The sequence below is a fragment of the Mytilus galloprovincialis genome, chromosome 7 (assembly GCF_965363235.1).
Source record: "Mytilus galloprovincialis chromosome 7, xbMytGall1.hap1.1, whole genome shotgun sequence".
Classification (NCBI taxonomy): domain Eukaryota; kingdom Metazoa; phylum Mollusca; class Bivalvia; order Mytilida; family Mytilidae; genus Mytilus; species Mytilus galloprovincialis.
In genome coordinates this window covers 33,449,071-33,464,571 of record NC_134844.1, presented here as the reverse complement: position 1 = coordinate 33,464,571, position 15,501 = coordinate 33,449,071, and the positions used below count along the sequence as shown (strand labels likewise).

Genomic DNA, 15,501 nt, shown 5'->3' with positions numbered 1-15,501 from the left:
CACGCCATACTCGATAGAAGTGCGGACGTGAAAGAAAGCACTCTTCACGTAAACGTCAACGAAGATTGCATTTTATCTTTTAAAAAAATACAAAATATAGATCTAAATAAAGAAATATAAAAATATATATATACATATTTATAAGAAGCTACGAGTAAATAACTCAAGTATTTCAAGATCTTTCTCTTATAAATAATGTCTATTGGGTTCTATATTTCTAATAATAACACACATTATTTGCCGACTTCATATTTTGTGACTTTTTGTCAGGACTGTGGTTACAGATATTTACTAAATGCTACTTGTCATCTTATCTGTCATAGATTCTTTTTATGTTTTACATTATTTCTTAAGAGATAAAACTGCGTTTTAGAGAAGTTTGGTATACGTTTTAGTTTTCAAACTACTATATTACCACTTACATCACTGAGAAAAAATACTCAGCTGAGAAAAAAAATTCTCAGCTGAGAATATTCTCAACGTTGAGAATATTTTTTTATGGCGGATAAAAAAGTTCTCATTCTTAGCTGAGTAAAATAATTCATTCTGAGAATATTTTTTTACTCAGCAAAAAAAAGTTTTATGGCGGCGGGGCCTGAGCTCATGTTTTGTCTGTTAGTATGAGAAGAAACCGGTATACATGTAAGACAAATTGCAAAAATAAAATCATATAAAATCTCTATCCCTATTAAAAAAAATGGAAGAATGGAAAAATATAAATGAACCTGAAAAAATATTCTCATCAATTCGAAGAATGGTATTACAGTGACATGAAGAGGTCAACAGAGATTGATTCTGATGGTATAGGGTCTCAATTTGAATTCTGTGGGTTAGCAGCCACCAGAGTATTGGAAAAATCTTGGAAGTTCAAAGTCCAGATTAGAGGAACAAGCATTTCAGGAAAAGACTATTAAAAAATACACCAACTAAAAATAAATACAACAACACATGTAGCTTTCACTGATGGCTCCTGCAAAGGAAACCCAGGTCAATGCAGGGCTAGGGATTTTGGTTGTGACCATTTGTCTCAACTCGGCCGATTCTGTAACCTCATCTAACCTCATCGCTAATATGTCGGTTTCCATTACTGATCTCCTGAAAATTAAAGGAGGGCAATATTATAAAGTATTAAAAATATTAGCACTAGCAGTAAATGTTCAGCTTCCAGCAAAGAAATGTAAGGCGTAGACACATATCGCATACTGTATTACAGCCGAGGGATAGAAGGAGAGTAGCGGATTCTACCTAGAATTGCAGAATGGGTTGTGATGTTAGTTAAGTTGTGACGTCATATTTAATGTAAACAAAGAAAAGCTGTTCTTGTATCATTTTTTTTTATATCAGAAAATTATTAAAATGAATTTGTATTGAGACAGAGTTCCTTCCTACATTTTACTAGACTGATAAATATATATTTTAATCAAAGTCTCATGAAAGCAAGACCAGAAAAAGGAAGTAGATTTCTGGGCAGATGCGGGGATTTAAAAAAGTCTGAAAAAAATTTAAAGATTTAGAGTTCATTAGTAGAATGAAATGTTTTTTTTTTAATTTTTCTACAGTAATTTGGGACTTTGTCCCCACATTATTGAGCTGAATTTTTTCTCTGAATGACCTATGATCTGTCTCTGAATTACATTCTGACTTCAAACACAATAACGGTAATTGTAGATTATTTTATATAAATTCAATTTTTGTAAATTGTGATTTGCATGCAAGTGTAAATATATATATATCTAATTGAACTTGTAATCAAACCTCAAAGTAATCATTTGACATAGACAGCAGCATTCTGAAAACTAAAAGCATATCAACAATGGTAAGCAATCACAATGTTTTATTAGTTATAGCTGTCATATTATCATATTAGACCTGGGGTCAATCGGCATAATTGACCAATGGGGCCAAGTGAGCTTTTCTCATTACTTGTCTTCCGCCATTTGTAGTTCATTTTAACCAAATTGTCAAACAATTTTTTATAGGAGTTATTGCCCTTCAGTTGTAAATTTTACTAACTTTTTTTTCTCTGCCTAGTATTTGAATTTCTGAAAATTAAAAAAAAAATAAATGGAAAAAGTTCAAACTTTACCATATTGGAGCCTTTTAATAACAATTTTTTCCATTATTTTACTTTTTGCCTTTACTTTTAAAACCATAAAAGATAGATAAAAAATAAAATGAGCAGCAAGACAAGGCCTACTAATTATAAATAAAAAAGTTTACGAAATTTTAAGTAGACACTTTATAGGAGTGAATGCCCTTAAATTTTCATTTTTGTTGTGTGCTTTGGGTAAAATGTATAGGATAGATAGAAACTTTAGACGGAAAAAAATGATCAGAGATTTTTGTCATGAATTCTATTCTTGTCCTTAATTTTGCATCTTCCACTGTTGAATTTTTCCACATCAATGTCATGCTCATAACTGAATATAAGAGGAAAGTGTTTAGTCTGACAAGCTTACACATGAAGTACAAGAATACTACATTTGTATATTGTAGTACGAAGAAATGCAACATCATCCACAAACACTCTTAGAGAGGGGACACTGATTTTGCTTAATGACCCCATTTCCTATTTCCAAACAGAAATAAAATGCAGTAATAATCGGTAGTGTATTTTACTTAATAATACCATAGACACTACCTTACAGACATTTTGTGTTACATTTTATTCTTGAACCCTCACCAATTTTTGTGACTGTTAAAATTCATGACTTGATTGGTTGGATTGACTTTAGGGATTATGGTCATACCTGCTTAGGAATAAGTGGCCAAAAAGGGGTAAAAATCTAGTAATTTATTAGCTCACCTGGCCCGAAGGGCCAAGTGAGCTTTTCTTATCACTTTGCGTCCGTCGTCCGTCGTCGTCGTCATCTGTTAACTTTTACAAAAATCTTCTTCTCTGAAACTACTTGGTCAAATTCAACTAAACTTTGCCACAATCATCATTGGGGTATCTAGTTTAAAAAAAATGTGTCCAGTGACTCGGCCAACCAACCAAGATGGCCGCCACGGCTAAAAATAGAACATAGGAGTGAAATGTAGATTTTGGCTTATATCTCTGAAACCAAAGTATTTAGAGCAAATCTGACAGGGGTAAAATTGTTTATCAGGTCAAGATCTATCTGCTCTAAAATTTTCAGATGAATCGGAGAACCTGTTGTTGGGTTGCTGCCACTAAATTGGTAATTTTAAGAAAATTTTGCAGTTTTTGGTTATTATTTTGAATATTATTATAGATAGAGATAAACTGTAAACATCATAACGTTCAGCAAAGCAAGATCTACAAATAAGTCAACATGACCGAAATGGTCAGTTGACCCCTTAAGGAGTTATTGCCCTTTATAGTCATTTTTTACCAATTTTTCGTAAATTTTTGTAATCTTCTACAAAAATCTTCTCCTCTGAAACTACTGGGCCAAATTTGATCAAACTAAGCCACAATTGGGGTATTTAGTTTAAAAAATGTGTGCGGTAACCTGGCCAACCAATCAAGATGGCCACCATGGCTAAAAACAGAACATAGGGGTAAAATGTAGATTTTGGCTTACAACTTTGAAACCAAAGCATTTAAAGCAAATCTGACAAGCATTTAAATTGTTTATCAAGCTAATATCTATCTGCCCTGAAATTTTCCGATGAACTGGACAACTGGTTGTTGGGTTGTGGTCCCCCAATTGGTAATTTTTAAAGAAATTTTGCAATTTTGGTTATTATCTTGAATACTATTATAGATAGAGATAAACTGTGATCAGCAATAATGTTAAGGGAAGTAAGATCTACAAATAAGTCAACATGACCAAAATGGTCAATTGACCCCTTAAGGAGTTATTGCCCTTTATAGTAAATTTTTAACAATTTTCATTAATTTGGTAAATTTTTGTAAATTTTTACAAAATATTTTCCTCTGTAACGAAAGGGCCAAATTTATTATAGATAGAGAAAATTGTAAGGAGCAAGAATTTCAGTACATAAAGATCTAAAAACACATCACCATCACCAAAACACAATTTTGTCATGAATCCAGTGTTCTCCCCAGGATTTGTGGATAGCACTGTGGTAAGCGGGTAATTTTCGATAATTTTCAGTAACTGTCGAGGCCCGGGGTTTGTTTGTAATTTTTTGTGTTTGTGTTTTTCTTATATTATGCTATTGATGTTTTCTCTTGTAATGATGTACTCATCATGCTCATGGAAGTTACCCCTTTGTTAATGTTATTGTCTGGATATAGAAGAAGTCTTTTTTTCTCCATTGTAAATTCATATAATCCTCATATTACCTGTGTATAAAACCCACTTGGAGAAGTCTTTTTTCATGATGGGTCTAACCAGACTGCCTATATGAAGATTTCTTAGCACTAACAAGTGATGTTCCAGACAGGGTATGATTTGGCAAATGCTGTCGGCACAGTTATACCCAAAAGGATAGTCAGTAACCCCCTGGGTTGCAGAACATGTAGGACCAACAATAAATGGTCATTGTCAGCTTCTGTGTTTGGTTTTGTAATCCACTCTAGCAGTGTACTGTTAACCTTACAACTTTTGACAGGCATTGACATTTTTTAGCATAATAATTTCTCATTTTTCTTACCTTAATGTTTTATAATATTCAAATGGCATCATCCAAGCTGGACATCGAGAAAGTGTATTTCTCCAGTCGTATCAGCTTGGGGTTTGTTTTTCTAATCAAATACTCTGACTTAACAATTATTAGTTTGAATGGGTGATAATTAATACTTCAAAGACTTGCTAATTTTTCGGGGTTTTTATAGATAGTAAACCCGGCAAATAATTTGTAACAAACACCTGTGTTTGATCGTTTTTAAAATCATGGTGTGTTCAAGTTCGTAAAACAAGTTTGTGAGTGTCGTCGGGAAATGCGACACAAAATGCAACCTTGAAAAACAAATGGCAGCAAGAGGGTTATAAAGGTTTTAATAGGAACCTCCATCTGTGTACTTTGTTTAATATGCACATAGACCAAGGTGAGCGACACAGGCTCTTAAGAGCCTCTAGTTAAACTTTGTCTGAATTGCTTATTCCTGACCAAGTAGAATGGGGTTTGAATTATCTTGAAATGATAGGGTTCTTTGATATGCCTAATCTTATTGTTTATTTATTATTTTGGTCCATACAAATTGGTTAAATAAATATTTCAAAGTAATATTCTAACAATCAAAGTCATACAAAAAAGCAAAACTAAACAGTGAAAAATTACCTCCTCCTTAACATCACATCAGTTGACTAGATAAAAAGATGCATCACCAAAATTATTAAATTTATATTAGCTTTCTCCTTAAATATATTTATGAATCTACATCAGTAATAATTTGAACTTTTCCCAAATATGCATGTACATGTACTTAAAAAACAATTTCCTCCATATATGGACTTTTCTGTTCGGAAAATAGCTCAAACTATAGTTTAATGAAAATCCCACCTTTTAAAATTACTTTTCAGAACAATCCTAACCACAAATTTCACAAATTTAATTAAAATAATATCCCAACCATTTAGAATTACAATCCCACAAACTATGCCGAATTATATATGCCACAGTTTTATCCCATATATTTATCCTATTTTGCCCCAATAAATAATCTTCAGTTTATTATACATGTAATATACAATGTAATTCTTTTATCCTTTTAATTGAACCATTTATTCTGCTTTTAATTTCCACTACATCAGTCAGTCCTAAAATTGCTAAATTAACAATATTAATTTCTATATGCTAACAGAGTCAATAAAAATGAATTACTTCCCCTTTCCCATCACCTATAGTCACAAATGTTTAAAAACTTAAAATTGTCATACATATCCATTTGTATCCCACTTGTAGAAATATTATAAAAAAGCAGATTAATTTGATTAAAGGTTTCCTAACAATTACATGTACAGCTTAAACTTAATTCCTAAATGGAGCATTTTAAAAACTTAGCTTATATATTGTCCATTTATAAATACAATTACCCAATTTTAGTTTTTTGCCTATTATCTTGAAAACTGTAATCGATAGATAGTCAATTCAAATAGCAAATAAGATCAGTAAGACAAGATCTTTAAATAATTCAGGAACTGTTAACAATCAAAAATTCAGCAAAACAATATCAAGAAAAAAGATTTTTGTCATGAATTATTTTCTAGTCCTCACTTCTGGAGAGTGTCCATTGTTAAAGATACACATAGACTACAGCGAGCAATGCAGGCTCTTAGTCTTAAAAGTCCATATTTTTGCTAGATCCAATAGTCAAGATTTTACAAAAAATCTTAATGTATACCATGTATACTGGTAAAGTGAACAATTTGAAGGTTTTGAGAAACAGTTAAGTTTGATAGAATATGCCTGTGTCATTTACAATATACATGTAATACAAGAGTCTTATTATTGTGGAAAGAATAAGTGACATGTATGTTTGAATGGAGGTCTAACCTTTTGTATAAATATAACGGTTCGTATATATGTTATACATGAGTTTGTTAAAAATGAAGAATACAAAAATGTATATATGCATTTAAATATTTACATAAATGAATTAAAACTTTGCATTAAAATCTTTTGCTTGTCATTTGACCCTTGGGTGTCTAAAAAAAACCATTTGAATATTGAATTTAAATCTTTTAGTCAACTCTTCTGAAATAAAAATAAAAAATTTAAATCACTACCAAGAAGCATGTACAATATATGTATTCTGAAAATTTATGGTCCTTGAAAGAAGACAAATAGTTAGGTGTTATAAATGTTTGATCAACACCTGATAGATACACATCTTTTTAATTGTCCTATTTTACTAGCTTGAACCTGCCTTTATATATAAAGTATATAACTATGATGTAGAATTTTGATAGGGAACTAACTAATTTGCCAATCACGAAATATTGGCCTACTTAAGATCGATTGATACAATATAACAGGTGATATTACTGTAGATGGTAAGTGCTTAGAATATTTATTAATTTGAAATGATTTCATAGATCTGTAAATGATAATTCAGTGCTTGTTTTAACAATCTAAATCTGTAAATGATAATTCAGTGCTTGTTTTAGCAATCTAAATCTGTAAATGATAATTCAGTGCTTGTTTTAGCAATCTAAATCTGTAAATGATAATTCAGTGCTTGTTTTAGCAATCTAAATCTGTAAATGATAATTCAGTGCTTGTTTTAGCAATCTAAATCTGTAAATGATAATTCAGTGCTTGTTTTAGCAATCTAGATGCTTAGGACTTCACATTTTTTTTCAAATTTACTTGGACTCATTGAAAATTTATCAGGTTAAAATTTACTTTTTATACCTCAAATAGACTTGTAATTTACAAGTAAAATGTAAGTAAAAACAATCTTCATTTTAATTTTGATGCATTGTAAATAGAAAAAAGAATGGAAACAGGTTAAAGAGACAACAACCTGACCACAGAACTGAAAACAGTTCCATGCACAGGCCATCAATGGGTTTTCAGTGCATTGAGAAAATCTTGCATTTGATGGCGGGCTTCACCTTGCCCTTAAACCATAATTTATACCAGTTCAGGGAAATGGATTTCACACTGAATTATTGACTTCCTTTCTAACCCTTTTATTGACAGAATAAGCATAGTTGTTAATGTATGTGTCTTTTGGAGAGTTGTTTCATTGGCAATCATACCACATCATTTTTTATATAGACATATATATGTATATAAAGTGGGTTAAAAAGGAATTCTTGTCAATGATTTTATTGTATGAAACAAGGATGTTCTGAACACATTAAAGTCCACATACACTATTGAATACACAATAGTGTTTTATTTACTGTTATTTGTATACACTTTAACAGTAAATAAACTCTTTAAAATATAATGGAAAAGTATCTATATTTAGTTATAATATTTCAAAGCCAAAATCTTCCCAAGTTGAGCAGTCAACACCTTATTGTGGACAGGAATGCCCTCAACCGTCAGGCACCAAACGGTCATTTTTTGCTACAGTGAGGGTCAAATTGGTAAAACAATTTACTGTGATTCGGCAAAATATCCTTATTGTGATTTAAGTCAGAGGTCTCAAATATTTATTGTTACCATTATATTTGGAAGATTTAAACATTATTTGTCTTAATCAGTCTATTTTATAATTGTCTAAAAGAAAGTGAACTTTTTATCGTCATGCACCAAAAATTACAATTATTGTCTTTTGTCATTAGGAAAGGTTTTTTTACCTTTATTTGTCATCAAGGTACTCCCATAACGACCCTCGTAATTTCTTAAAAGACAAAAAAATGTGAAGATATAAAAAAAGACAACCAATGTTAAGGTTTCTGTCTCATGACTCATCACTAAGCATGTGTCAAGTCTAAATAAAATCTAGCTTGCTGCATATTTTAATTGAACAGGATACTAATATGTCATCCATCAAATGCAATTGAATATGGTTTGCATACCATCCTAGGTATAATGTACTGTATGTTGGGTAAAACTCATAACATTTAAATCAAAATAAATCATGCCATACATAAGATGCAAGAAGGCAATGTAAAATGCAATAGATATACATTGTATGTATATAATAGTACTTTGTGATATAATGCAAACATGTCCTTGAGTTTTTTCTTTTACTATCAGGTACACTTGATCAATCAAAGTGATTTAAGTGAAATGCAATAGTCGAGATTCAATATTACATATTCTTCCATTATAAATCGATACTATTTGCTCAATGTTCAAAAGTCAAATGATTTATAATAGTAATCTGGATTTATGACATAAAGACCAAAGACTTTTAAATCTAATAAGGTTAGTAAGTTTAAATTTTCTTAAAAATAAAATGGTTATCTTTTCAATTTGATTATCTATCTTTTCAGAACAGTGCTCATTTTAGTTCTGGTTTATTTATTTAGATTTTTAACATAAAGTTTGTCCAGATCATATTTAGTTTCTTTTTTAAACTGTCAATGATACTTAGATGTTTACATTTTTTTTAGGCAAAATTATGTATGGTGTGCATAAATTTGATTTTGACAATTTGGACTTTATTTTGGCAAGAATGAAGGCAAAGATTTATCTCTTATGATAAGTTGTTGATTTTCCTATATATCATGGATATACTTACTTGATAGGTAAAGTATTCTGGTACACTTTATTCTGTCTACTCCAAAATAACACGACATATTGGTGTGGGACTTTGCATTTGTGCCAATTGGCAATTTATATTCAGGGGATACAAACCATTTTTCATATACACCAAAATCAAAATATTTCATTTGCACCATTGATAAGGTAAGATTTTAAATAATAGAAAGACAATTTTATTTTTCATTTTATTTTATTTGGTTCTATTTGCCATTATTACATGTTTCCCCTTGGCATCAGGGGAAGGTTAGAGAAGGATATTTAGAAGGATAAGTTCCTAAGATTTTTTTATAAGGTTAAAACACAATATCTTCAGCTTTTGTTTGCAACATCAATGACAAAGTACAATGTGTGTCCCATGTTTCTATTCTTCAACACACAGTAACACTGGATAATTTGTTACTATGGATTGTCTTGACAAAAAAGGACTTATTTCACCTGTTTGTCACTAATTGAACTATGTCTCGAAAAGTTGACATTGAACAATTTTATACTCAAGTGCCTTTACTTGGATTAAATATTGTTTTGGTCAGTTTTTCAAGCACTTTAAGCAATAGGTCAACTATATTTGGTGTATGGAATGATTGTGTTTATGTCGTCTAGCAGCATCTTCTAACCCTGACCTTATTTTCATGGTTCATTGGTCAATGTTAAGTTTTTGTGTTTTGGTTTGTTTTTAGCTCACCTGGCCCAAAGGATTGGGTTGCTGCCCCTGAATTGGTAATTTTAAGGAAATTTTGCCGTTTTTGGTTATTATCTTGAATATTATTGTAGATAAAGATAAACTGTAAACAGCAATAATGTTCAGCAAAGTAAGATCTACAAATAAGTCACTATGACCAAAGTGGTCAGTTGACCCCTTAAGGAGTTATTACCCTTTATAGTCAATTTTTAACAATTTTCATAAATTTTGTAAATTTTTACAAAATATTTTCCACTGCAACTACTGGGTCAAGTTCATTATAGATCGAGATAATTGTAAGCAGCAAGAATGTTCAGTAAGTAAGATCTACCAACACATCATCACCAAACACAATTTTATCATGAATCCATCTGTGTCTTTTGTTTAATATGCACAAAGACCAAGGTGAGCCACACAGGCTCTTTAGAGCCTCTAGTTCAAATACAAAAGCAGTAGTTCAACTATATTTGGTGTATGGAATAATTGTAAGGTGTACATGTTTGTCTGACAGGATATTTCATGACTTCATTGTCATGGATCTTTAAAAATGTAAAGTTTATGTGATACTTGTAGTAAAACCTTATCTTTAAATTTAAGACTTTCAACATAAAATCAATGGATAGTAAGGCAAGTGAGACATCTCAGCATGTGGACTCTATGTTTTCTTCCGATGTTTTAAATTCAGTCAACATATATATACTGTCAATTGGTCAATGTTAAGTTTTTGTGTTTTGGTTTGTTTTTAGCTCACCTGGCCCAAAGGATTGGGTTGCTGCCCCTGAATTGGTAATTTTAAGGAAATTTTGCCGTTTTTGGTTATTATCTTGAATATTATTGTAGATAAAGATAAACTGTAAACAGCAATAATGTTCAGCAAAGTAAGATCTACAAATAAGTCACTATGACCAAAGTGGTCAGTTGACCCCTTAAGGAGTTATTACCCTTTATAGTCAATTTTTAACAATTTTCATAAATTTTGTAAATTTTTACAAAATATTTTCCACTGCAACTACTGGGTCAAGTTCATTATAGATCGAGATAATTGTAAGCAGCAAGAATGTTCAGTAAGTAAGATCTACCAACACATCATCACCAAACACAATTTTATCATGAATCCATCTGTGTCTTTTGTTTAATATGCACAAAGACCAAGGTGAGCCACACAGGCTCTTTAGAGCCTCTAGTTCAAATACAAAAGCAGTAGTTCAACTATATTTGGTGTATGGAATAATTGTAAGGTGTACATGTTTGTCTGACAGGATATTTCATGACTTCATTGTCATGGATCTTTAAAAATGTAAAGTTTATGTGATACTTGTAGTAAAACCTTATCTTTAAATTTAAGACTTTCAACATAAAATCAATGGATAGTAAGGCAAGTGAGACATCTCAGCATGTGGACTCTATGTTTTCTTCCGATGTTTTAAATTCAGTCAACATATATATACTGCCAGACAGATACTACTTAACTTTGTAAAATACTAAAAAGGATTCACTCAATTCATGTTGAAACATTTTGCATCATCATCACTATTCATTTATTCAGTAATAATTGGATTTTCTATCATCTCTGGGGAATAGAACAAAGTTTGCAACTTCTGTCTTTATTAAATATAAAAACATCTGAAAGGAAATATTCAGTAGCTAATGGCTTATTTTCATGTATATCTATTGTTAACAATTGCTTTGCTGTGGGTATGGGCAAAATCAATATTTGGATCTAATCAAACTTTAATTGAAAACCTTATGTTTCCTTTCAGCTATGGGTAAAAGTTTCATTTTTAGTTATTCACACTTTTGGAAACTTAATATTACTAGCATAATGTGAATTTATTTTGTTTGCTTTAAAACTTTGATTTTTGTTACCATATTTTGTTAAGATTGGATAATAAATATGTTCCCACCAATAAAAGGTAAATATATGTTCATATCCATATTTTATAATATAAAACTCTTGTATTTGGTTCAAATTTACAAAAAAACATGAGATACACTGTAATTAATGGCTGTTCTATATTTATATATATTACCATAGTGTGGAAATTAATTTTAACAATAACAAATTCAGTTCTCTCTATACGCTACCTTGAGTTGTATGGTGCTTATTCTAAACAAGAAACAAAGTTAAAAGTACAAATAGTTTATTTCAATATTTGACACCATTCAAACCATATATGGTATGCAACCATTGCCATGGGTAAAAAAAATGTTTCAACTCATTTTTTTTTCCCATGATGTACAGAATAATGTTTTGAAATTAACATATTTGTCCCTTGACAATGATGATTCAAATGAGAGAAAGGGTGCATCCCTTACTTCTGACATGAAAAAAAAAAGGAAACAGCATTTATTACCAAATAACACATCATTTTCCTTTATTTTACAAGCTAACTAATTCCCCCACCTCTCAATCACTTTCAATTTCTTTTTCAAATTTTATTCTGCCTTGAACTATAAGTACAGCATGTACATGTTGCACCATGTCCTTAGAACTCCTTGTATAGGATTTATCTTATCAACATGATATGTTAGATTCTTATATACAGAAGATTTGGTTCATTCAGGTAAAGTTCTACCTGGTATTTTTTTATGTTTGCCCCATAAAACTTAATTTTGTATATGCATTTTACATGAAATATTCATTAATATTTATTCATATTCGGTTTTTATGTTTGAATATTTTAGCCTTATGAAAAATCGATAAATAACATGATATAAATGATTTTCTGATTCTCATAATTGAAATCTTAGATGCTATCATTTTTATTGCCTTCATTACCCTTTACAAGCTACAGATGAACATAAACATGAATTATCTTTAATTTTGATTGATTATTTGTTGTTTGATTAATGTCCAGTGGCAAAATATGTAATGCATTGAAAGGGGACATAATAAAAAGGGAAAGAGAAAAAATAAGAGGGAAAAGGAGATAATGGAACCAGATTTTATGACCTATAAATAGGGTATACGGAGCACAATCCATTTAAATGGTTCATATCTTTCTGCATTTAAATTATCATTAGCTTAAAAGTGAATGAATGTAAATGTTTTTAAAATATCTTGAACAAAGAACTGTCTTATGTTACGGAAATAACATACACTTTTGGCTGTAAACAAACTGGTTTAAATTAAATAATAAATATTTATATAAAATTGGATTGGTTTTATTGTAGTGGGACGGCCACCATCAGCTCAGGCATTGAAAGGGTTGAAGGCTCAGAGTAGAGGTGTACATGCTAACAGTACTCCAGTTTACAAGACACAGTCAGAAACCTCTATCTTACCAAAGCCACCAAATGTACTGGAGCGGGGAATTAATAGGGCAAGGTTTGTACAGAATTAAATCAATATAATTTAATATTTTATTGATACGAACTTGATTATCTTTTCTTCCTTGCAAGATAGTTTCCATTTTTATGCCCCACCTACGATAGTAGAGGGGCATTATGTTTTCTGGTCTGTGCCTCTGTCCGTCTGTGCGTCCGTTCGTCCGTTCAGGTTAAAGTTTTTGGTCAAGGTAGTTTTTGATGAAGCTGAAGTCCAATCAACTTGAAACTTAGTACACTTGTTGCTTATGATATGATCTTTCTAATTTTAAAGCCAAATTAGACTTTTGATCCAAATTTCACGGTCCACTTAACATAGAAAATGAAAGGGGGAGTTTCAGGTTAATGTTTTTGGTCAAGGTAGTTTTTGATGAAGCTGAAGTCCAATCAACTTGAAACTTAGTACACTTGTTGCTTATGATATGATCTTTCTAATTTTAAAGCCAAATTACACTTTTGACCCCAATTTCACGGTTCACTAAACATAGAAAATGAAAGTGGGAGTTTCAGGTTAAAGTTTTTGGTCAAGGTAGTTTTTGATGAAATTGAAGTCCAATCAACTTGAAACTTAGTACAGATGTTCCCTATAGTATAATCTTTCTAATTTTAATGCCAAATTAGATTATTACCCAATTTTTACAGTCCATGGAACATGGAATAGGATAGTGCAAGTGGGGCATCCGTGTACTTTGGACACATTCTTGTTATCATTAGAATGCATATTTTTGTTGAGCCTGCGACTTTTGTTGCAGAAAGCTTGACATAGGGATAGTGATCCGTTGGCGGCAGCCACTACAGAAGTGGCTGGGCATTAGCTTACTTCTTAAAAGCTTTATATTTTAGAAGGTGGAAGACCTGGATGCTTCATACTATGTATATGGATGCCTCATGTTACGAAGTTTCCTTCAATCACATGTCCAATGTCCTTGACCTCATGGTTTAGTGACTACTTGAAAAAAAGTTAAGATTTTTTGTAATTTTGAAATCTCTCTTATTATAAGTAATAGGATAACTATATTTAGTATGTGCCTACCTTGCAAGGTCCTCATGTCTGTCAGACAGTTTTCACTTGACCTCAACCTCATTTCATGGATCAGTGAACAAGGTTAATTTTTGATGGTCAAGTCCATATCTCAGATACTATAAGCAATAGGTCTAGTATATTCGGTGTATAGATGGACTGTAAGGTGTACATGTCCAACTGGCAGGTGTCGACCTTGACCTCATTTTCATTGTTCAGTGGTTATAGTTAAATTTTTGTGTTTTGGTCTGTTTTTCTTGTACTGTATATATGCAATAGGTCTACTATATTTGGTGTATGGAATAATTGTAAGGTGTACATGTCTAGCTGGCAGGTGTCATCTGACCTTGACCTCATTTTCATGGTTTAATTGTCAAAGTTAAGTTTTTGAGTTTTGGTCTTTTTTTTCTAATACTATATGCAATAGGTCAACTATATTTGGTGTATGGAAATATATTATGATCTATACACATGGAAAAAAGTATTGCAACACCAAATTGAAAATGAAATTAAAAAAACACTCTTTATTTTTTTGTGATATAATTTGGTAAAATAGAACTAGTTAAACATTATTTAAGTATCACCTGAGTTTAATCAATAAATATCGACTCGATCAATTTTTATCTGCACATGCAGCTACTGTACCCGTAAACAGCAAAACAGATGTTTTTATCCTCATTATTTTCAACACTTTAAATAACCAAGTTTTTAAAGTTATGTGATTGACACCTTGTAATGGGTCCTTGACAACTCTTATCTGCAGCAAGATGGCAGATTATCAGCATAAGAGAAGCAGGGATGTCGCTGTAACAACTGCACGTATTGTTGGTCATCACCTTCCACTATAAGTCGTTTTGAGAATAAAAATCAGGCAATACACGCTGTTAAAGACCTTCCGAGATAATGAATACCCCCTATACCATTTACTAGGGAAAATCAAGCATAATGAAGGTTGGTCAGAAGGAAACCCATTGCATACAAGACAATCCTAAAAAGAGAGTGGTGGCCATACAGGAGCCTTTTAACAAGAACTGTTCGAGATCGACTCATCGCTACTGGTTATCGTGCTATAAGACCATTTCGGAGACCTTTGCTAACGAACAGACACACAGTTTTCCGTATCCAATATAGTGCAGAACTCGCTAAAGTTGGAAATTAGCATCGTGGAGGAAGATCCAATGTTCAAATGTAATTCGGTTCATCTTCCTTGGCCCGATCGTAGCCCGGATTTGAATCATATCGAGCATATTTGGGATACTATTGGGCGGAAAGTGCGCGAAAGGACACCCCAGTTCAAACACATCATGAAATAAACAATGCCCTTCATTAGAAATGGTTGCTGCTACCTTAGCAACAAATTAGTCGATTTAGG

At 31.6% G+C, this 15,501-nt stretch overlaps 1 protein-coding gene across 3 annotated transcripts in view; it reads left to right on the top strand.

The window, feature by feature from the left end:
• Positions 1 to 15,501, top strand: part of LOC143082818 (uncharacterized) — a 33,428-nt gene that overhangs the window by 3,985 nt on the left and 13,942 nt on the right. Inside the window, exons 2-3 of one of the 3 annotated variants that reach the window (XM_076258686.1) lie at positions 8,952 to 9,086; positions 12,956 to 13,109. Coding sequence is in view for 1 of the 3 variants with exons in the window: in XM_076258684.1 (XP_076114799.1) it covers positions 12,956 to 13,109 (154 nt within the window). In the remaining 2 variants the exon portion in view is untranslated. Of the gene's footprint in view, positions 1 to 6,769; positions 6,930 to 8,951; positions 9,087 to 12,955; positions 13,110 to 15,501 lie in introns of those variants that run through there. The other 2 variants (XM_076258685.1, XM_076258684.1) reach the window with 2 other exon arrangements.